General features: G+C 35.9%; 3 protein-coding genes across 5 annotated transcripts; all 3 read right to left on the bottom strand.

The window, feature by feature from the left end:
- Positions 1-1294: 1294 nt before the first annotated feature.
- Positions 1295-6171, bottom strand: LOC129302967 (deSI-like protein At4g17486). 2 transcript variants are annotated; one of them, XM_054941919.1, is made up of 5 exons: positions 5840-6171; positions 4916-5012; positions 4593-4832; positions 3437-3724; positions 1295-1943 (listed from the first exon to the last, which is right to left on the bottom strand). In XM_054941919.1, exons 3-5 carry the CDS (start codon positions 4801-4803, stop codon positions 1711-1713), a joined length of 732 nt encoding a protein of 243 aa, XP_054797894.1. In that variant the 5' UTR covers positions 4804-4832; positions 4916-5012; positions 5840-6171; the 3' UTR covers positions 1295-1710. The 2 variants fall into 2 exon arrangements, with proteins under 2 accessions (XP_054797894.1, XP_054797893.1); XM_054941918.1 differs by lacking the exon at positions 4916-5012 and having other exon boundaries at positions 5840-6170.
- A 3274-nt stretch (positions 6172-9445) lies between these two features.
- On the bottom strand, positions 9446-12007 carry LOC129302966 (arabinosyltransferase RRA3-like). The gene is made up of 2 exons (XM_054941917.1): positions 11604-12007; positions 9446-10957 (listed from the first exon to the last, which is right to left on the bottom strand). The coding sequence occupies exons 1-2, from the start codon at positions 11787-11789 to the stop codon at positions 9842-9844; spliced, it is 1302 nt and encodes a 433-aa protein (XP_054797892.1). The 5' UTR covers positions 11790-12007; the 3' UTR covers positions 9446-9841.
- A 2351-nt stretch (positions 12008-14358) lies between these two features.
- On the bottom strand, positions 14359-20182 carry LOC129302963 (probable protein phosphatase 2C 55). Of its 2 annotated transcripts, none has more exons than XM_054941912.1 (5): positions 19802-20182; positions 18580-19487; positions 17203-17527; positions 16230-16379; positions 14359-14822 (listed from the first exon to the last, which is right to left on the bottom strand). In XM_054941912.1, exons 2-5 carry the CDS (start codon positions 19326-19328, stop codon positions 14520-14522), a joined length of 1527 nt encoding a protein of 508 aa, XP_054797887.1. In that variant the 5' UTR covers positions 19329-19487; positions 19802-20182; the 3' UTR covers positions 14359-14519. The 2 variants fall into 2 exon arrangements, with proteins under 2 accessions (XP_054797887.1, XP_054797886.1); XM_054941911.1 differs by having other exon boundaries at positions 19812-20182.
- Positions 20183-23480: the final 3298 nt, after the last annotated feature.

Genomic DNA, 23480 nt, shown 5'->3' with positions numbered 1-23480 from the left:
GAATTTTTTAAGTTAAAAGATAAAATTAATTTACAGTTGAGGTTAGGGTCATTTGTGACATTTCATATACAATTCAAGGACAAAATTAACTCTTAACCCTTTAAGCAATCATAGTTTCACCGCAACATACAAATGAATTTAGAAAAACACTTGACAGGGATTTGTCAAATATACGACTGGGGAGTACACTTAAAAGATTCAATCCTCAGAAAAACTAACTCCGAACTCATTCATCAACACCAAATATATGCATATATCAACAAGAATCCATGCTAGTTACCTGAATTAGATAATTCTTCTTCGAAGAAAAATGACAAAAATGCTAAGGCTAGTCCGATTGCAAATATGATTCAAAATTTAAAATGTTGTGATGCCCATGGCTTTGCTTGAAGACACTGATTAGGCAAAGATATAACGTAATATCAATTAAAAAGAGAAACCCAGATTGAACACAAAATCAAACAAGCACCGACTTGGGAATTGACGCACAAGGTAGTTTAGGCTTGAAGCAACGGACTTCCTTTTCATAGCCATTTTTAACGACATGCAAGAGGCTAGAGGGTTTATCCTAGAATCGGAGCATAGAACTGGGGCGGCACAAATACGAAATCCATTGCCAATCAAAGTGAACCCCTTGATGCCATCGCTCACAAATTCAAAGAGGTGGAGGAGAGGAAGGAGGTGAGGATGGAGAAAAATAACCAGGTAAGAAGGAGTAAGAAGAGGAAGAGAAAGTTGTTGCCGAAATGGCCATGGGTGCAAAGGGGAGAGGATAAGATTTGATTAAGACATTTTAGTCATTTAAAATTCTCAATTAATGTCAGCGAAGGACTTTAATTTGGAATCTCTCTCAACTCCTTCTAAGCAAACTTAAATTTGTTCAAGTCTTTTTTTGATAGTTTTCCCAATTTTTATTTTAATAAATGTTAAATAAAAATGTAAATAAAATTTAAAAATCTAGCCTATTCAAATTAAATCTAAATGATTGAGATTTGTATTTTAATCAAGAAACAGGGAGCACCATCAATTGCCGAGCACTAAAGAGAACCAGAACATGATATCAAAATTTTTACGTCCCTGACAAAAAGTAATCCCCAAGGACCACTGAACTACGATCGCTGGAACGGATGGCAGTTTGGAAATCATTGGTGCGAAGGCCAGATCAACCACATTAGCACTTGTCAAACTAAAAAGGAATCCAAAATTTTTCAAAACTCAACAAAATTTTATGTTTATAGAACCCATTTACCAGTATCACTATAGTCGATAAAATTTATAATAATAAATCACACTGTAATAGCAACTTTTTTGATAAACTATTTTATAATGCAGCTTCGCCAACGGTGATCAAATACACTACAAGAAAGGCATAGATTTAAATTAGACGCGGCATACTACACTATAGGGATACAGCTGGCGGAGGTGACGCTTTAGAAATTTAGTTTCTTCACCTCCGTGACGATCATTCTCAATTGGATTTACAGCAGATGGAGGAGCCATCAAAGTGACTTTACACCACAATCTCTAGAAAATAGAAATTCAATGAAGCCCAAAAAGAAATAAATAGAAATAAAATTCAAGCGAGGTTGTTTTCAAGGGGAAACGCAAAGGCTGCTTATAAAAGATCTCCAACGTTCGAGACTGAGTCAGAAGTAAGGAGACATATCTTCGTCGAACATTTGCATTTCTTGCCTTCTCAAGTATAGCTAGTCACCTTTCTTTAACGGTCTTCCTAAATTCAAATGACGATAAGCAGCCTCTCAAAGGTGACTGTAGAAACAGTGAAGATGTTGATAAGTGCTTTTGCCGCATTGAGATTGAGGACAGGCAATTGACAGCACTTCGCAGCCTTTTTTTTTCACTCTCACGGGTGTGGAAATTAGGATCATGCCTCACAGCAGAAATTCTGAGTGCTTCTGGAAGAATGCAGTTGCAAACTGAACCTGCCACAAGTTCAACGAAGATGATATTTAATTATGTGTCATTTATGGAGAAGCCCATCATTGCCATTAAATCTAATAAGTGATATGACCTTGGAGCTGCACAAATTTGCACGTCCATTTCCATCCCCCACATCGTATTATGTATCATAACAATTTTTCCTCCCATTATGGAATATTACTCAAGTTACATTAGAAGCTATATTAATGATGTAAAATTAATCAAGAAAGTGATTCTATTCTCTTTTAGATCAATAACAATGACTATGCATATGACAACAGGGCTAAAGGGGTAGTAAGGAAAAGAATTACGTAAATCCAGTTCTTGATGATACAGTATCCTTAAAACCAAAATCCCAGAGTACACTAACTCCTTCTTGATGCAGAATGGGGAAGGAGAAAGAGACACGAGAAGAGAAAATAACAGAGAAAGAGATAGAAAGAGAGCAGAAAGAATATCTCGAGTAGAGAAATTCAGAGAAGAGACAATATAATAGCAATTCTTATTCAATCAAAGGCCTGTCGAAATCAAATGTGTTAAGACACTACAAAGGTCTCAATTGTAACCCTAAAAATCAGAGCTTTAAAAGCAGAATATTCTATAATTCCTAATAATTAAATGCAAATATTTTGAGTAGGAGTAAGATAGAATATTTGCTTTGTAATTTTAATAAAATGTGGCTCCATAGTAATTTGGCAGTGAGATGGGAAGATTAGATTATACTTCAACAGAAGAAGTTTAGATATTTAATAGCTATTATTCAATATGATAGAAAAATTGATGAGGTTGTAGCACATAGGATCCAAGTTAGGTGGTTTAATTGGAGAAAGAACAAAAGAAGTTATTTGTAATAAAAAATACTTGAAGTTTTATCAAACTACTATAAAACCAACTATATTATATGGAAGTGAATATTGAACTTTAAAAGGACAATAGAAACATAGAGTTGGACTAGCAGAGATGACAATGTTGATATGAATGTACTAGCATACACGAAAAGATAAAATCTGAAATGAACATATATGAGAAAAAATAAGCATGGCATCTATTGAGGAGAAAATTGTTTAAAATAGTTTGGACATGTATAGAAAATATTGTGGGAGGTATCGGTGAAGAGAGTGCAATGGATAATCTTAAGCCTAGTAAAAAAAGATGGCGAAAATTCATAGAAAACATTTATGAAAATCATTGAATGGGACTTTTTAGTTAATAATATTTCTAAAAACTTGGTTAATAATAGGGCACAATAATATCGTGCAATCCATGTAATCAATCCCACTGAGTGGGATAAGGCTTCTTGTTGTTATTTTAAAATAATTAAAAAGATAACCTAGTAATTTAAGAAATTACATTTATTCAAATCAAATCCCAAAATCATTCTAATGAAATAAAAATCTTAAATTTAATTAATTTTGTATTCCATTACTTCTGTCTTGAAAATAAATCTCCATCTGATTTAGCATGTTATGGGAAGTTAAAGGAAGGAAAGATATACCTAATCTGGCCAGTCGATTTACCCATCTCGGGATTGACTTCCCTGTCAGCTTGTAACAGATGTCCTTGCAGAAATGGTTGCAATTCTTCACAATTAAATGATATGTATCACCATTGTAGTTTGTTGAATGGCGCTCCATGAACTCCCTGACCTGTACAGGATCCAAACAGGTGGTTCCTATGAATATTGACTTCCTGAACTTGAATCCAGGGCATTGCCGAGGTTCCACCTCAAAGACACCGCTAGTTGGATAGTCATGAGCTCCAAATGCATATTCTACACCATATACTGTACAGTGCAGAAGGCATGTAAGGAAAGGCAAGCCTCCATTTAAAATTGAAAATCAATAACTAAACTAAGTTCAATCAGAAGCTAAGAGGGGGCCAAGCGCAATTTTTTTTTTTTTTGCCATGCCAAGCAGCAAGTTTAGGGTATTTATAAACAAGAATGGGAAGAAGTCAGCTAATCATAAAAGAGATGGATATTTCCGTAAGTGCTCAGCTGCATTTCCCAGTTTCCTAACCCAGAGTTGTTACCATTAGTGTCAAATTAAAATTAGAAATGAAACAACATGATGAGACAATCTTAATGTTGAATTGTTGACATCAAGCTAAGAGGAGGGAGGTGATTTCCTGATGAATATAACTATCATAATGCTAAAATAAACCAAAATCTACGCCGATTTCATATTATTCACACTTCAAACAATTACCAAGTTTTTGCCCTTAGACTGTCAAATAATTGTTATACAAACATAATTTAGTGATTTCAGAAATAACTCAGAACATTCTTATATAATTATTTACAAGAATATTATTAGGCAAATTATCACATGCCTGCTAGCATCGTTGCTAACCAAGAGCACCAGGCCAGTTCCACATTCATTCACTTGTCACATGCTTCATAAGAGCACCCTCATCCAGCCATAAGATAATTTTGGTTACTTACAAAAAAGTCACATACAATGATTAAATTTAGTTTTCTCCCCTTCCAATTCTTTCTGTTTATGATGGAAAATGAAATTTCCTTTAATAAGAGCAACATGTTCCTCCACCATAGGTAACCAAGGTCTAGCGTGCGCAAACTAAGTTACTTAGATATTATGCTTGGATTGAGAGACAGATCAAATTCAAGAAAAAGAAGACTATAGTCATACCTTCGACCCCAGAGTGATAGACACCAAGGCCAGTCCAGTACATATAGCCATTCATGGGTGTCAAGTCATATACATTCAGATAAACTGGAGTTTCACCAGGACTGCAGCCATTTGAATTGACTTTGGGGAACAGAGAAAAACGGACTGCTGATTTACCCTTCAAATGAAGAGGTACCAAAGTCATCCATCCTTTCTTAGACCTCAGTTTCATCTTTCTTAAAGGAAAAACCAGCAAAGGACCTGTTTCCAACAATCATTTGAACAAAAGTATCAGCTGCATAAGTTCACACACAAAAAAGAAAAAAGGATATATTTCGCCTCACCCTAAGGAGTGCTGGTGATGGGCTGATGGCAAATGAAAGAGGAACAATTATCTCTTTAGGATCCCAGAACGTGTTATAAGATGTAATCATTCCAAATCTGTTCAGCAATTAAAAGTTCCCTTGTTTTTAATTAACAATAAAAAAGGAAGCAATTTGATACGATGAACTTCTTAGCAGAAAAGCCGTTTTCACATGTTTTAGTGACTGCTGATTTTTGCACCAGTAAAATGTAGACCACAGGGAATTCAACCCGATCACGGCAGCAAAAATAGATTAAAAAAGGGGGGAAAACTACTTAACTTTTTCACTGTGAAGTCAATACTTCCATTGCCTGTCTGACTGATTATAAGAGGGTAGAGTAAGCCTAGTATTTTGACTTCTTAAGGAATTGTCGACAAACCATATATATGTGTGTTTTTTAAAAGCCACCCCCCCGGGGGGGTGTTTTGGGGAGTGGAAGCAGAACATCAAATTCCACTCAACAAATAAAAAAGGAAGGGCTCCTGTTGACGGGAAGAAAGTTGGCCTCACAGATATTCTCTGGTCTATTCAAAATTCAGATCTATCTCTGAAAAGTACAAAAATATATACATAAATGGATCGAACAGAATAGAATAAACGCAGTAATCACAGAACCCCAATCACAGGAGTGTTTTCTTGTTTGGAAGCCGTGAAAAGAAACGAAAAGTCTCAAAAGGTCGTGATGTCTCAAAGCCCCTACTGGATGTTGTATTTTCCTAAATATCTTCTTTTTTCAACCCAAATTAGAGCAAGCAGAAAAATAAATAAAGACACCAAGGAGATATAATATAACCGCTAGGTCTGCGAGAGCGACTAACCAGTCAAAACTAAATTTAGATGAATCAAAGCGCAAAACTGTGAGAACACAGAGAGACAGTGCGTGAGACGAAATGCGGAACTTACAAGTACAGAATGAAAGAGTATGGCCATTGGAGGGTCCAAGAGCAGCAGCACCGCAACAGCAAGACAGAGAGAAGTTGATAGAGTTGCTTGGCGCACAGTAATTCGTGATTGTGAACGATGAGAAACGAATGAACGGCAGGAAAGGACAGAGGAAGCCCAGCAACGGATGTTAGGAGACCAAGAGGAAGAGGATGACGCTCCCTGTGTAAAGCCTGAAACAAGGACGGACGAGACAAGCTAGGGGTCATCAAAGATATGAACACGAGCGACCAGAGCGTGTAGATGTGGACAGCAGTGATGTGCCGTGACACCATCAACGTGCTCTCTTCCTTTCTTCCCATTTCGTCCGAGTTATTAAAATAATTGTTTTCACCAAAACCCAAAAAACTATCTTTTCCGGTGAAGAGATACAAGACAAGTGAATTTGATGGATTACTTCCCAGATCTTATTTATAGATCACCTTGGACAACACCTTCTCATTAGTCTTATTTAAAAATTTAATAAGCCACTAAATTTATTTCTATTAAATACGTATATTTTAAAATCATATTCTGTCTTTCAAATATTCAGTAAAAGATAAAAAAAAATTATAATAAAAATTTAATAATATAATTTATAAGTAAGAATATTTTTTTTATTTTTACCTTATAAATAAAAATAAGTGAAGTATTTTCTACGGAAATACAGCGAAGAATGAAGAATCATGCTTGACCAATGGGTCTCTGATTCCCCAATCTCTCCTCGGGTTCGGTTTTACTGTATCACGATGGAATGCGTGTTTCATGCACTTGTGTTCCAAGCAGATTTCGTCAATTAATTAAAACGCCCGTGATATTTATACTCTATTTACAATGTGTGTTCCAGTCTAAGTGGACTCCTAAATTCTACAAGCTTTCATCATGGAAAAGTAAAATTCTTGCTTCATACTTTAAATTGCAGATGGAATGTATCTTTTTATTTATTTGATCCTCTCTAAAACACATGAGATGTTAGAATTTTTTTTGGATAGGATGAAGATCTTATGCTAAAAGAAACAATAATTATCAATAAAGATTAGTCAAACTGATAAAAATTTAATCTATAACTCACAAAATTATAAGATTAAATATAATTGTTGATGTCAAACTTTTGTTAATGAATAATTTGTAAGCACCTTGATAAATATTTTTTGAACCTGTAAGCACTCACCTACACTTTCTATTAGAAAAAAAAAACCGGAACTTGACAATCTTTAGTCGCCTAAACAATTTTTTAAACTTGAGAAAGCTTTTATGAAAAATCTTAAATAATAATAATTTCTTACTACCGGTATACTTCCCCCGGTCTTATTTATAAGATAGAAAAATAAATTTTTTAATCTTATTTATAAGTCATAATATTAAATTTTTATCATAAATGTTCTTTTTTATCCTCCATTGGATATAAAAAAAAAATTGTATCGCACAATTGAAGAAAATTAATTAACTATAATAATTATATTTAAAAATAAAAAAAGTAGACTAAAATGCTCAGTGTTAATCAACATAAACATACAATAATTGTTTGTTAATGTAAATTATGAGGGATAATTTAAAAAATGCGTAATAAATGTTTGTTAAAATAGGTAATTTTGCTTATAAAAAAATACAAGGTAAAAATGATAATTTTTCTAACAATAAAAAAGGGAGGGATGTATATTTAATGGGAACGAAATTAAAAATTTATTAAATTTTTAGATAAAATTAATAAATTTTAAAATTTTACTTGATTTCAACAAAAATATGTCAAAAATAATATATTGCCCAACTGATTTTGGGTGTATGTCCTTGTACGTATAAATTATAACCTGCATGGACGTGCGTTCACGCAATATCGACAGCTCATTGGTATCATTTGCGTATCCAACAGCTTTAAAGGATTTCATGCGAATCATGGGGTCTTCTCCAATTAAGACTATTTCTTTTGAGTAAAACTATAAAGTGTTGATTGAACTTTTTCGTTCCTTTTTGTTCTTTTTGTTGCAATCTCCAATTTCAGTTGAATTTTCGCGCATAAAGATGTTGGAACACACATGAACACATCCCATCAATGTAAAAGGTGATCGATGGACAAAGTAGAGATTCTAGATCAGGCCTGTTCACAAGAAGTAACGAGGAGTATGCATGCGTCATCTGAACTCTGAGCAGGTCAATATTCAATAATAACAACTAAAATCGATAGCAACCACAAAATTGAACTTTCCTCATGGAGAACAAACGGAGACAAAATTAATGTGAAAGTACCACTCGATTTGTATGCTTTTAGGATAATAGGCCTGAAGGCAGCAGTTGAGACAGCCCACGGGGGAGACCTGAATGCGACTGGGGACGTTACCCTGTCCAAAGCCAAATATAAAAAGACAATTGGGTCCCTTGCTCCAGCAACCAACGAGGCAACGACAACGATCCCCAAACGTGTGAGATAAACGACAAAGCGTTGCGACCTTGTACTGAAGTCTGAAGATCATTCATGCGGAGACCGCGGGCAATGCAATTGGTAACATGTATTATTGCGTCTCAAAATCAAATGGGCCTCTTTTTCTTTCGTCATTTGTTTTTTTGGGCTCAGACATAGAAACTCCTTTGTCGTTTTCACAAATGAGAGGCAAGCCGCCGCCATTTTTCATTCCATTTACAAGGGGAAAATTCGGGAAAAGGGCCTATTTACAAATTTATCTGGGGACAAGGACTTCACAATTTTAAAAGGAGCAGGTCCTCGAGGGAAATATCTTTAACAACGAAATGACTAAAATGACCTTAAAATTGAACACGAAATCAGGAAGATGTAATTTATTTAGATTGAGCTTTAATCAGATCCAAAATTGTAATTGAATATTTTATGGTGGTAACATGAAATTTCCCCCGAGTAATAAACCTTTGCATTCTCGTCCGATGGGAAGGAGCAAGAGAGCTCGCGAGAAAAGAGACCACGCGGTACGGCCGTACGGTATAAGAAAGAACCAAATCAGTGAAAAACATCCGATTCCGTAACTGTAACAAGTTCCAAATTCTACAATAATTTTTAGATCCAAAGTATCGCTTCAATTTTGCACTACTTTTCCCAGACGAATTAATGAGCAACGAGAATTTAAGAACTTCCCCTATCAATCTATGAGTCTAAAGGCAAAAAGTTGAAGACTGAATGCTCACAGGTCATCATTATGTTACGAGTCTCGTATTAAAAAGCCTAACAAGAAAATTGAGTCTTATAAGCTTAAGGATGAGTTTTTGTGAGATGAACTCTCACTTCAAGTTTTTGTGAGATGAACTCTCACTTCAAACTTGCACTCGTAACATTTGTTTTTCCTTATTAAGAAGTTGATATCATGGAAAGGGCTATCAATGGAAGGTTCCAACTAAAAGAAGGTCTAGTGAGTCTCACATCAGGAGGCCTTGCAAGATAAATTGGGTTTATAAGTTTAACGGATTCTCCTACCTAATAAATTAGTCTTTTGAGATAAGCTCTACCTTTAAACTTGTGCTTGCAACATATTACTTCCAAGATATTTGCTAATCTTAAATGCAGTTTTAACAGTCTAGTCTTGTTAAAACAAACACCCAGTTCTATTCTATGGAAACAACCTCAACTTAATGCACAAACCAAAGTTGAATTTTATTTGCCAAAAAAACTTAATGAACAAATCACAAATGGATATGGAGTGAGTATAGCGGACAGGAAAATAGCTCAACCAATAATATATAACCAATTGTGAACATCTCCCCCCCCCCCCAAAAAAAAAAGAAAAAAGAAAAAAACAACAAACTCCAGTTAATGTGACAATATACAAGACACTGCAGCAAGTCCATATGCCAGGAAGGGTGTAGAAAGAAAGCTCATACCAAAGTCCTTCGCACTTGAGATGCAAATTGGAAATGGAAATGGAGTCCTGGGAGGAGAACTATTATGAATGCTGCCCTTGTGTCCAGTAAATCAGAACAAACAAGCCTTCACAGGTCAGAACCACAATTTGGTGAAATCTCCTACTACTCAGAACCATCTGGAAAATGTTCCAATGCATCTTGTTTCCCGTTGAGATAGAAATCCACTACTGCCTTCATTCTAGCGAATTTATCAGGATGATAGTTAACGTGTACAATAACTGGCTTCAGTTTTTTAAGTTTAACATCCTTTCTAACAGTCTTAAAGAGAACCTTACTGTTCATAAAGAGGTACATATCCATAGTTCTTTTGGAAGCATGAAGCCCATCGTAGCCAGGATGCGAAGGGAAGAAGAGCTCTTCATTAAAAACAGCCTGGTCCCATGATTTTGGTCCCCGAGAAAGCCGGTTAGCTACACGATCCAAGAGCTCAATTGAAGGAAGAGTTGGCCTTACGTAAAAGAAACCAGAGTTATAAACCCATATTCTCATTGTGTGAGCATAGCGGGCCCAACCCATCGGAGGTTCGTCAAAGACATCATTGAACCCATATGCTGTCATATTATTGTGACCATCAGACATAGACTCCACATCTGAATCTCGATAAAGATAATCAAAGGGGTTCTGCAAGTATACAATGTCAACATCTGAAAGGAGGACACTGTAACCCAACCGTAGAAATTCTCTTAGAATGCGAAATTTAAGCCCCGAGACAGCATGGTTACCTCCTGTCCTAGCAATTGTATCAATTCCTTCATCAGGGTCTCTTCGATAGACTGGGACATCATTTGATTTGCAGAATTCTTCAATTGTATCATCCAAGGCTACTACTAAATAATTAGGTATGCCAACCTTCTTGATGTTAGTAAACCAGACCTCTAACATCTCTTTAACGTTAGAGTTTGCCAATGCAACTATTAGTTCTTTATAAATAGCAACTTCCTCCAAGATTTTTGCCAACCTAGGATTCACAGATTCATCAGGAATGACAGATGGATTAGTTCTCAGACCCTTGACAGTGCCAAATGGCCCAGCCTTGTGATTCTCCCCCAACATAACAAACTGTTCATGGGCATGATCCTTTCCTTGCTCAGCCAGCCGCAGTTTTTCCATTAGACTTTTGACTTGTTTCTTGAGCTCAGAATTCTTCTCCGTCACTGACAGAATATCTACCTTTAGGGCATTAACGTGCTCCAATGATTCACAAGTAGATGAACCAATCTAACAAATAAAGGAGAAAGTTAAGAGAGGTAGAGAAGGCAAAAGATTGGGCAATATGATGGAATGAAAGCCAAGAGGCTCATGCACAAGGTCTGTCCTATTAATCTTGTCCTTGAAAAAATAAATAAAATGAAATAAAGGTCGTCAATAAGACGAATCCTAGGTCCAAACTAAGCATGACATGAACACGAATCAGATGTCTACTCCTAGTTTCACACTCACCATTTTGCAGTTTATTAACATGGAGATGGACAGACACATGCCTTCTCCTTCAGACTATGCTATTTTGATTTGATTTGATTCTATTGGGAAGCCGACAACCGCCGGGAAGAGGGGGTGGTGGTGGTAGGTGTTGTGTCCAAAAGTATAACAAGCAAGAATAGAACAAAATATTCAATATCAGGTAGTCAATATTAAACCAAGGCATTCGTGCTTGAATGGAGGTTGTGCCATGAGGAGACGCTCTTTAATGAAACTTTTAGCTTTAACTAGTGACGATGATTCAATAGAAAACTATCGAATCCGTGGCAGAAATGAAATTTTTAAATGTTAAATCAGCATGGAGGGAAGGTCGGAAGGACTCTAACAAACCAAGTTTTAACAAACACCAAGATAAAAGTTGAGGCGAGTAAAAAAAAAAAAAAACCTGAAGATCGGGAATTTCGATTCGACGATTATGGAAGAGACGATTGGAGCTGACGAAACCATGAGGTAACAGGAAGGCGAACACGCAACCGAGAATAACACCAATAACTACGGCAACAAAGATACGAGATCCAAGATTAGACTGGCCTTTCTCTCTGGCGAGCAACGCGTCCCTACGACCCGCCATGACAATCTGAATCTCTTCAAGAGGACGTGATGGAAGAATCTAGGCACCACAACTTCCCTTTACGAAATCAAAGGAGGGTTTGACTCAGTCACGGGAACGAGGAATCCTACTCTCTCCTCCTCGGGCCTTGGCAATGTCTTGGTAGGTGCTTGACACCGCTGGCTGCTGCACCTGCACTCTGAACTCTGAAGTCGTCTACAGTGATAGACAAAGCCGTTTGTCTCCAGTTGATTTGTTCGCCCTCGGCAAAAGCAAGAAAAGAATTGGGGCCTAAAGCCCAAACGTCTGCCATTGTCAACGACATGCGAAAGCCCATTTAATTTTTATTACAAACATGGCCCTAGTCTTCGGCAACAGGCCTTATTACCCCTCCCATGAATGATAGTGAGCAACGTCTGTTAGCAGTTTGAGGCCCGAAAAAGCAGGCACTCCATTAAAAACGTGCTGGCCTACATCAATCTCGGGTTAATTTATTTGGCATATACTTATTTTGATATAATATTATCCATGTATTTTTACCACTCAAACTTATTGATTGCCCACATGTATGTATGGAATCATAGTAATAAATTATTTAGAGTATTTCAAATATTGAATTCACAGGAAATTTATATCTTTATTAATTTAAATAATTAATAGTTTAAGAAAAATAGATAAAATGAAATATTTGATGAGAATATAAATAATAAAAAATAAAAAAATGATAAAAAAACATGATCACTTGAAGCGTTGGGATTTATAATTCATCCTATATGTTAGGAGCTCCTACTTGTTAAGTCATTTTTTAATCAATTATAGTGACAATTATTCATAAAATATCATAATATTTTCCTAAATTATTAATCCCTTTTTAATTAGCATTAAATTCATTCTTATGATATCCAAACAACCAATTAAATTATGAAACTATTGTTTAAGTCACTATAAATTTTTAAAACTATTCCTAACCTAATTATTTATATCTATTTCTCTAAATTTAAGTTTTCTTTTCACTTTTCAGTCCATCAAAATTACTTATAAATTTGATTAGATGGTGGTTAGTCATAAAACTAACATAAAGAACAAAAAAATAATTAAAAAATATGTATATAAATGTTGAAGCAAGGAGTTAAAACAAAATAAATAAAAAACTAGCTCTTCAGTTGGACTATATTTCTACCTCAATTAAGTAATTTAAAAATACAAATTAAATAATATTGCTTTAAAATTCTCAATAATGAGATATGATCATAGAGAAAATTAAAGAGTAGAAAAAAATAATTATGGTACTCTTTAACAATCTTGCCCTCAACTTCATAATGCTTCAACGAGTTTCAAATATCTTAAAGAGAAATTTGTAAATAAGTAATTGAATATCTTCTCTCTTGATAAAGGGAGCTTTTATAATTAAAGTGAAGGTTTTTTTTTATTTTTAATCAATGTAAAACTTTAATATATATCTGTTTGAATGTCACAGCCCCCTCTCCCCCATGATTCTGCATTCTTCGTTAATGTGTGTGTGTATGCATGAGGTTCGAATCACTTCATATATATGTTCTCTTTTCCTTCTTTTCTTTTATTTGGTTTGTTCTTTATGTTTTTCCTGAAAAATATAAAAATAAAAAGATCAGAATAAATTTTGTAGCACAAATTCTTCTTTATCATATAATTAAGTGATGAGAAAAAAATATAAATCAAAATGTAAACTTATTTAACTATCAAATATGCACTTATCACTTATATGAATTTATAATAGGAAAAATGGCAGATAAATATCTTTAAAATAGAAAAATAATAATTTACTCCACACAAAACATGATAATGATTGAGATCCTAAAAGATTTCTTTAAAATTAAATTTTTATGTGAAACCTTTCTACAACTAATTTTATATGATTCACAAGTTTAATATAAGTATTTACAAGTTTAATCTCACCAATGACTAAAATAATTTAGGAAATTATAACTTTTCTATCAACAATGTCCTTTAATCAACAAAGTCTGACTAATTATTCATCGTTTATAAATTTGGTATAACTATTCATAAGTTTCATTTCACTAATGACTAAATGAAAATTACAAAAATGTACTAAAATAATCTTACACATAAATTTAATTTAAAAAAAAATCTCTCAAAACCTCATTATCATTATCACATTTTGTAAAATCAAATTTGTTTATCATTATTCCTTTATAATACTTATTAACATTTATCTATGTATTTTGATTTATACTTTAAATAATAATTTCTTAAATGTATTAATGTTTTTAAATTATATAACTTGGTAGTAATTTTATGATTTGAAATATATACTTTTAATTTAAATGTTCTTTTATTTGACGAAGACAAATATATGCATGCACGCATGTATGCATCAGAAGGATCTAGACCTGCAGGGTAAAATAAGGGCAGGGCTTTATCAACTGAAGCTTTATGGCAAAGGCCTTTTTTAAGCTTAAACCCATCAAACACCGTCGTCGTTCTGACATTTTGGGGGCGCATATTGACATCATAAAACAAAGGGCGTGATCCAGTTAATTCCCAACTATAAAGAAGGGAAAAAAATAAATAAATAAAATGAAACAAGGGAAGACAGCAAAGAGGTAGATAATACCCTGCATCCTGCAATGCAGCATTGGTCCTATTCGTGCAAAATCTCTACAAGTACAATTAATACTTGATTGGCTGTGTTTCTCTCAACAAGCGTCCCACCATTGACTTGTATCATACACAAGATACAGAGAGGAAGAGTTAAGGATCTTGAGATTGAGAGGAGGCAATGTAGGAAACAACTACAGTAGTATCATCAAGTTTCCCCCCATAATAACGAACACCGGCATCTTGAGCAGCAGTTGAGAAGGGGGTCTGGCGGTCTCTATCCTGAGCCCGTTGGCGTGCCAATGCAGCAATCTTCTGAGCCGTCACTTGAGGACTTAAGCAGGCTCTTATGGCATGCACCACCACTGCTGTTATCTCATTGTTATACAAGTTGTCAAACAGCCCATCTGTCCCAGCAATTATCACATCCCCAGGAGCCACAGGTATTGAAAACACCTGATATCAACTCAAACAGAACCAACTATACACGTTAAACCATATCATCCAGATACGATAGGAGAAACTAACAGACTATATCATTTCTCTACACTACCAAAACAAACACCTCATTTCATACTTGGTCCTGACAACTAAAGGCTATGAATGCAGCTCGTTGAGCTGCAAACAGCTTTTTTCTCAAATTTCATAAGAATAACCATGAAAAGAAGCAATTTTTAGTTTGGCAGAATCATTTGATATACATTTTTTTTTTTTTGGGTTGACGCCGTTGCGCTTCACTGTCAAATTAATTAAAACAGTGCGTGTATAAGACAAGTAAAAAGAGGAAGACAGCTAAGGATTGTCCAATGGCCGCACACCTCTGGAGGAGGGTTCTAACTTCTTATATGCTCACTGATTTCTACAACAAAGGATTTGTTTCTTGGCTGGTTGACATTCTTAAGTCGTCACACTTAGATACTTCTTGGAAAGTCGGCATCAGCATTCCAGCTTGGAAATTATGTGAAGCATGTAACCGTAGGATTTTTGCTACCGAAAACATTGATGAGAACCAACTTTTAGTGCATACTATGTCTATATTTAACCACACTCTACGCAACTTTCACACCTTTAATTCCTTGATGTAATTTCCCCGTCTCCTTTTGTTCTTCTGTACAGTTTTTGATCAATAGAATTTCCTCTCACTAAAAAAAAAGAGTATGATAGCTAATGATTGTAGAGGTATAATTATCTTTAAAAAAATCACAACGAATTGCTTTCACTACTACTCAGAAGCGGCTTTTTTCCCCTTTATATACGCGTATAAAATCAAGGTAACATTCTAATTAAACCAAAACCTTGGCTAAACGGGCTAAAACAATCTTGAGAGGACCAACCAAAAAATAAAAAATTATAAGTCCAAAAAAGACCAAAGCGACACAACAAATAATTTGAGAAGGTCACCTCTATGTAGAAAGTAATTTTGAATATATGTTACAACACACAAGAACATAAGATGCCTAAAATATGAACTAAGGTTAGTCACCAAGACAATATCTTGTTACAAATAATTCGTTTAATTACAAATCATTGAAATCACCGAGGCTCAATTAAACTTGTCACAAACTCCTAGTAAGGTCTAGGTTTGGCTAAGTAGAGAAGCACAAGAATAGCCTGTTTATTGGTGGGGAGAGTGAACTAACAAGGAAAACTGTCAGCCTTTCCCCCCTGCCCCCACTCGTTTCCCTCTTCAATCCAAAACACAATACTCAAGGAAAATTTCAACCATTTCCATTAAATATCAATAGCAAGGAGATATACAAGAACAATAAAATGAATCATGAAGTCATAATACCACTTGCTAACATTTGCTGAAGCCACAATGTAAAAAATTAACCGCTTAGAGCAAAGCATAGAAAACCATACCTGACCAGAACTAGGCAGGTCACCATTAGTTCCACTTTCCAGTTGGTAAGTGAAATTGAAACCATGTTGCTGAATTGGGGATCGGAAGATGGTGCAACCATCACGGACCACCATAAAACCACTGTCCCCCAAATTAATAGCATGAAGTCCCTACGAAATGGAACACAACAACCAAATGATGTACATTGAAATCAACAAATTAAAAATCTCTTTCAGGATTATCAAATGGCAAAACCAAAGACTAAGCATTAAATAACGAAGCACATAACCAAGTCAAATCACTCTTCATCCTGAAGCAACAAGGCATACATATTATGTAAAGCCAAAAATAAAATGCTCAATTTTAGAAGAGACAAGCTAATCTTGCACCTCACGACAGAACAAAATGTATTTCTCATAGAGAAGGGCCTCAATTCCAAGCTTGATAAATCATTGCTGAAACTTTAATTGATATTTAACCAATTGAAGTCTCACACATAGCATTGGCCACTTTAAGCTCCACAGAACATGATTGCACGATGTGCAGAGGATTATTCATGCAACATGGCCCGAAAGTTACTGAACATATACATAAATATTGCATAACCCTTGCTTTTCTATGCAATTATTTTACTAGTAACCCCAACCCAGTGGAATAAGACTTGCTGCTGTTGTTGTATTTTACTAGTAATAAATTATTTTTTTAACCTGTTAAATTTTTCTCCATGTTCTTTCTCATTAATACATTAACCAAAGTCAAATATTAAAAATCAGGGTAATATACTGCCCAGGCTAAAAGTATTTCCATAACAATAAACAAATGGTACCAAGAATACTTGGATAACAAGAACAGCAAGATTATAAAACGAAAAACCAGTCCTTCCTTTCTGACACGTAATAAGGAAGCACAGAGCACTAGAGTTAGCATGACGGTGGCAAGATAGAAACTATCAATACATCTAAAGAAGACAGCATAAAGGTAAAGGTAGCATACCTGTTCAGTGAGTGCAATGATGCATGCAGTTGAAGAACCCTTAGCTTTAGTACTCAAATGTGCTTTTTCCAGAACCCTAGCTGGGTCAATAGAACCCTCAGGCTCTTCTTTAATAGCATTCACTGCATTGGACATGAGTTCACGGGAGTACTCTCCAGCATCAATTCCAAGGTCTGCCCAGCCACCAACTCCATCTGCCACCCCTACTGCTTGTTCCTCACTACATATAAAATGTGCATCTTCTCCACCAGTTTCTTCTTTATCAGGATGAGGCAAGTAGCATGATCCAGAAATTAACTTAAGCGTTTTGCCTGAAAGGCTTTTCCTGTGGTCATCATCCAACCATCTCATTTTAGCATTAAGATTGCAATCATATGGGAAATTCTGCAACAGCAGGTAGCCAGGTAATTAACCAACCAACCATGACCAACACTTAAGGACTGAGTGAGTATGCATTTGTAAGATTCTTTTATAGGGAAAACTAGGAAGAGAGAAAGGGGGGGTGGTAAATGTGCTAGAATCATCCTGTCCCAAACAAATGAATGATTTAATGTTCCAAGTTCTAGATTTAATAAATGAACTATGAAAATTATTTGCATCACAGTTTCAAATAATCCTTATGGAAATCATTATACTACTAGTGCCATTCAACAACAACAATAACCCTCACTCCACTAGGTGGGTTCGGCTAAACATTTAATTAGTTTAAATATTTTGATGCTAATAAAGACATTTAAACTAATTATTAGACCACTGGTGCCATTCAACAACAACAAGCTTTATTCCATTAGGTAGGGTCAACTAAACATTTAATTAGTTTAAATGTTTTGATGCTAATAAAAACATGTAAACTAATTATTAGACTACTGGTGCCATTCAACAACAACAATCATTAGACTACTGGTGCCATTGCTACAGTATAAAATTTTGATGCTAATAAATTTGAAAATTGATTAATCCTATTAATTTAAATATAAGAAACCTCTTCACCATCCATTTTCAACACTTTAAAGTTTAACCATACTAATGATAACAAAGTCCAGGGGGACATTCATTAAATATGGGAATTCTACCATAAACATTTAATTAGTTAAAACAGCACTAGTCAAATACCCACATTCCACATATCTACACTCTTAAATACCTTCGTTATACCTTCAGATCACAAATTGATGTCTATTACCACTGTAAGGGTAAACATGTAGCGGCAATGGAAATATTTATGATTGTGTTTTCACTTTTGGATAAAAGTTATCATTGTAACTAGTAGGATGCATGTTAAGCTTCAAGAAGCACCACAGGAAATAGGTCATTAGGCCACTAATTTAATCGCAGAGAAGACTTTGAGATGGTGAACTTAAAAAGGTGAAAACATACTGATCAGATGAATCCACAGAATTTGTTAGCTGCTCTTCTCGGACAGAAGAATCAAAAGGCACATCGGGAGCAGGGCCAGCAGAGAAACATGTTGATGATGCGCTATGGAATTCTCTTGACCCTGAATCTGCACAGGGGTTATAACTCTGCCAAGTTTTTGTCACATTATATATGAAATAACCATAAATGCCACGACTGTCTGGTTGCTTATGGTTTTTCAATCTCATGCTGACTTTTCTGCCATCCTCCAAACCTGTGCCTAGCCACAGATTACTGTCATTCCTTGATGACAGTGACTGGTGGCTGCTCTTTGACTTCAGGTTATCAAAATAGCATTCACCAACTACTGCTCTAGCTAAGGGAATAGCCATTAATTCCAGCTTACAATTCCTGCTGTCTGAAAATTGAGCAGACTCACGAAATGCACAATCACTGTGGTACCCACACGCCTGAAATGAAGGCCCCAATAATGATGGGATGGAAAACGTGCGAGATAGAGTGCCAACTAAAGACAAGGTTCTTCTTTTGTCAGCTATTTCTGAGCTCGTAGCTAAAGCAACACCAGGACGGAGAATTGCACCGAAATCAGCAAGAGAGCTGCTTACAAAATGAAATGACCTTGAACTGCCGCCAAGCCACAACTTCCCTTGTCCAATCAAAACTCCGAAAGAATCTTGATTTCCACTCTCTCTCCCCACAATCGATCTTTGGATTGCATTTCTGAGTCTTGAAAATTTAGCAGAGAGCATTTTACTACGAGAAATACTTTTCTTCAACTTTATAATGTATCGCAACACGATGGTCACGAGTATATGCTAAAGACAATCTCATAACTCCCAACACATCACTTCTGCATTCAGATATAATGCAATCCCTGATCCGCTCGATATTTTCCCTTATTCAGAGACCTGGCATGCGTTAAGAAGTTTGTCAGTCAACATATTATAAATAGTGGGGACTTTTGTCAGCAAATAAGAAAAATAATCACCAATTTTGTTCAGAAGCGCCAAAAAAAGAAGGGGGGTGGGGAGTGCAGACAGAGTAATTAAGATCAAGGTCAACTAATTGGAAGACATTAAAAAAAAAACATTGATAGAAATTAACAAGAAACAGAAGAATTGTAACGTTCCGCAACAATTGGAGCAATAATTAAGGAAAAAAACCCTAATCGTTAAGCGAAATCAGAGGGAAGCTGTGAGTGGTTAAACATTGGGGACGTAACGAAAACAGACCGCAAACGAATCTTGAAGGAGGTAGGTAGGAGACACGAGCTTCCCCGCTCCCCCTAACTCTCCGTCGAGACAGCCAGATAATGGGGACCAGTAGGAAACAGGGGGGAATTGTATGTGATGCGAGCAGATGAGAATAGTAATTTGTAAACTCAGTAGAATCTAGAAATTTCAATTCAGCTCTCTAGTCCAAGAACACAGGTGAAACCCTCCCGTCAGACTCGGGCCTCGGCTGATTTCATTGACGAACCGTGAGCGAATAAATGGATCCTTCCCCGGGACACTCGCAACCCGCAACTTCTGACGATTGCGAGCGGTGCAGTACGGCTATTCCCCATGAGGTATCGTCAAATATTACTGAAAACAAAATAGAACCCTCGGCCAACTGTGCGATTTGTTTGGATATTTAAAAACAAAACAAAACAAAAGAAAAAGAAAAGAGGAAAATTACCATCAAAGACTTGACCAGCTCATTTTGCTATAAAGGGCTAGGGATATTAGGTCCTTTGTTGGCATTAAATTGGAGGAATAAATGACTAAATTACCCTCATCACATTTTCTCCATCCCCTTCCTCTATTGCTCTCGTTCGTGCAATTTCTGGTACATCATCCTAGTAAGCCCTAATTTCAACGGCAATGACAATGACGTCAAGTAAGGTGAGATCAGCGGTGATCGGTAACTCTCACCCTTCCCCCATGCCATTTCTCATTCCCCGTTCCTCAATGTCAAGAATCCGATTGAGACCTGAGGATTCCGATGTCCTACAACAAGTTCGAAGGCCCACCACAAATCTTCTCTCCTCAACATGTGTGCTCTTCCAACCCATGTTTTGAGTGCCATCTATATAAGTTCATTCCAGATCTAAACAGATAAGTCATGCATTAAGAAATATACAAATGACAAGATTTGGTTTGTTATTCCATTCTGCTTGATGCTAGGCTTGGCACATGTTATAGTTTAATTTCCCAAGTTCAAGTTTCGTATTATTGTTCGCCTTGCGCAACCTATGAGGGAGAGCCTTTGACTAGTAATTTCATAATATAAAACTTGCTTTCGGATCTCAAATGTATTTAACAATTTAACTCCTATGAGAGACAATCTGAAAGAAATATTACCTATAAAACATTTTGCAAATAAAGGCGTCACCACCACCACCACATTGTCCCAAATAAAATCTAGTCTCTATTCCTGGTAATCTTGCATCCCACCATATTGATGGGGTGCTGCCAGATTAAGTTTACATTCCTTGTGTCACTTTTTTCAATATCCTAACTAAACTTCATAATGTAAATGTTTCTTGTTCCATTTTGTTTGATTGATGCGCAGTTAACAACTTAACTTTTATGCCCCTGGAGAATGCTTTTTGAGTGATCATTTTGCAACTTTCATGTTGCGTTTTTTATTGATTGGGATTTCTCAACAGGTACTTGAATTTCCTTTCAAGTTGTTTTTCATTTGTGAAGTAAAACCTGTGAGTGGAGGTAACACTCTAATTGTTCTTAGCCATATTGCGTAAGAGAAAATGAGAGGTACTCGGATTTTGTTGAACATTTAGAAAAGTATGGTTTGATGTATATAAGGGTTTAGAGGAAGATCACTTGGAGTGATCTCTGCATTTTTCGCATTGAAGGCTTGCATATGAGTTTCGGCTTTGGTGGAAAAGAGAGGAAGAAGACATTTTGAAAAAGTATAAGAAGACTATAAAGAGGATTCCATTGAATTAAGGTATAGGATACTTTTCTTCAAGGCGTAAGGAAAAAATATCAATAATGGTCAGTCTACAAGCTTTTGGTGGGATAGATGGGCTCCGACTCAGCAACCCCTCATCAATTATATATCTAGATCAGATTAGCCTATTGATATCCAAACCAAAGTGAGTGATTTTCTAAACCCGTAGGGAGCATGAGATAGATAAAAGCTGCAAAACCTTTTTGCTAGCGATGTCATCAATAAAATCATGACTATTAGGCCTCATATCAACCAACATAATGATATATTATGGTGGCAACCTGCAAGTGATGGGCTATTCTCGATTAAGTCGACTTATCATTTTCTTGGAGGTAATATTTCTGCTAATGGGAATCAGATCTGGAGGTATCTGTGGAAGTGGCCTTTTCTAGAGAAATTGAAATTCTTCTTTTGGCAAATTATTCACAAGAAGATTCCTAGTAATCTGTTAAGAGCAAAGAGAGGAATTACAAATGACGCGAGCTGCCTTCTTGAGTGTGATGTGATGAAAGTATCAGTCATATTTTGAGTGTGTGAGGGCAAAACACATATGGACGGATATTATAAGTCCTGTTTATTATGACTATTTCTTTTCTTGTAGCTTGTAGGATTGGATCCAATGGAATACATCTCACCAAATTGGAGGTAGCTTTTTTTGAAACTGGCCCTGGATTAAAGTCTTTGGAAATGTTTGCTGGCTGTTATGGACATATAGGTGCAAATTCATCTTTGAAGGCACCAATCACACCTCTGATGAGATCATCCAGACGTGCAGAAGAAGGCTAATGGAAGAAAGAGATCTTTAGCACCTACAAATTTATAGTCCTATGATGGATGTTGCTCAACCTTCCATTTAGTTAGCCCCAACACTGGATACTATATGAATAGATGTAAATGCTTCATTGTATCAATAGAGTAGTGCAAAATGTGGAGGACTGGCCTAGAATTCTACAGGAGATTAGTTGAAAGGTTTTATTAGTAATTTAGGAAATTTACCACTCGCTATAGCTAAAGTCCATGCTATTAAATATTGGCTGAGGCTTTGTTTCAATCTTGATATTGAGAAAGCTGTGATATATTCTGATTCCTTGGAGGCAATTAATTTGATTTGTAGGGGTGTTAACACTAACCATCTCTTTGCTGAAGCTATTTATGAAGTACAAGAGGCCATATGCTCTCATGATAATTGTAGAATCTTATATACTCCTAAGGATGCCAACACGTGTGTAGATTTCTTAGCCAAAATGGCCCATGATTGTCTAAACAACTTTTCATTGCTTGATGTGGCTTCTTCTGGATGTGAATGCTTACTCTTGGCTGATAAGAATGGAATAAGACCCATCTAATTATCAGGTTTTTGTGTAATTGAACACTTCTAGCTTTATGCTAGCCTTATCTGTAAGGAAATAAAATATGACATTTTTTTAGTACAAGGCCACGGTGAAAACCATGCAAAAAGACTAAAATCTAGTCATATCAGAAGCCATAAGGCTTATACAATCGGTAGGCAGGTTGATAAAGATAAAGGTATCAAAATCTTCATAAGGAGTCTTGTGAGCCAGGAGGTCAGCGCAATTATTTGCTTCCCTGTAGACGTGATCAAATGTAACAATCCAATCTCTTATAGAGAGATCTATAATATTTTTGACAATTCCAGAGAGGGGGTGGGAATCATAGCATCCGTTGTTAATAAGTGATAGAGCTTCTAGAGAGTCAGAGTGGACATTAATTTTAGTGAGTTTCTCGTTCCAGCAGAGTTTGAGGCCTTTTAAAATTGCATATAGCTCGGCTGTAGTAGTGGGATAATAACCAAGGTTCTAAGTATTAACAGAGCCTTGTCATCTCTAATAATGCTTCCACATGAAGCAGCATCATAAGTATTAACAGAGCCATTCACATCGAGTCTAACCCAACTAAGTTCAGGAGGGCTCCATTTAGCTTCA

Source organism: Prosopis cineraria, unplaced genomic scaffold, assembly GCF_029017545.1.
Source record: "Prosopis cineraria cultivar Desert tree isolate PC_DT_omini unplaced genomic scaffold, ASM2901754v1 PC2, whole genome shotgun sequence".
NCBI lineage: Eukaryota > Viridiplantae > Streptophyta > Magnoliopsida > Fabales > Fabaceae > Prosopis > Prosopis cineraria.
This window is presented reverse-complemented; position numbering and strand designations above follow the sequence as displayed.

Excerpts from the sequence above, each read along its gene's own strand:
- LOC129302966 (XM_054941917.1), bottom strand. The coding sequence starts at position 11,789 with ATGGCGGGTCGTAGGGACGCGTTGCTCGCCAGAGAGAAAGGCCAGTCT. Across the intron at positions 10,958-11,603 it reads TCGAAATTCCCGATCTTCAG|ATTGGTTCATCTACTTGTGA; the intron begins GTTTTTTTTTTT and ends TTTATTTGTTAG.
- LOC129302967 (XM_054941919.1), bottom strand. The coding sequence starts at position 4,803 with ATGAAACTGAGGTCTAAGAAAGGATGGATGACTTTGGTACCTCTTCAT. Across the intron at positions 3,725-4,592 it reads CTATCACTCTGGGGTCGAAG|TATATGGTGTAGAATATGCA; the intron begins GTATGACTATAG and ends TGCACTGTACAG. Across the intron at positions 1,944-3,436 it reads AAATCGACTGGCCAGATTAG|GTTCAGTTTGCAACTGCATT; the intron begins GTATATCTTTCC and ends AACTTGTGGCAG.
- LOC129302963 (XM_054941912.1), bottom strand. The coding sequence starts at position 19,328 with ATGCTCTCTGCTAAATTTTCAAGACTCAGAAATGCAATCCAAAGATCG. Across the intron at positions 16,380-17,202 it reads TCATTGCACTCACTGAACAG|GGACTTCATGCTATTAATTT; the intron begins GTATGCTACCTT and ends TCCATTTCGTAG. Across the intron at positions 14,823-16,229 it reads ACCTGCCTAGTTCTGGTCAG|GTGTTTTCAATACCTGTGGC; the intron begins GTATGGTTTTCT and ends AGTTGATATCAG.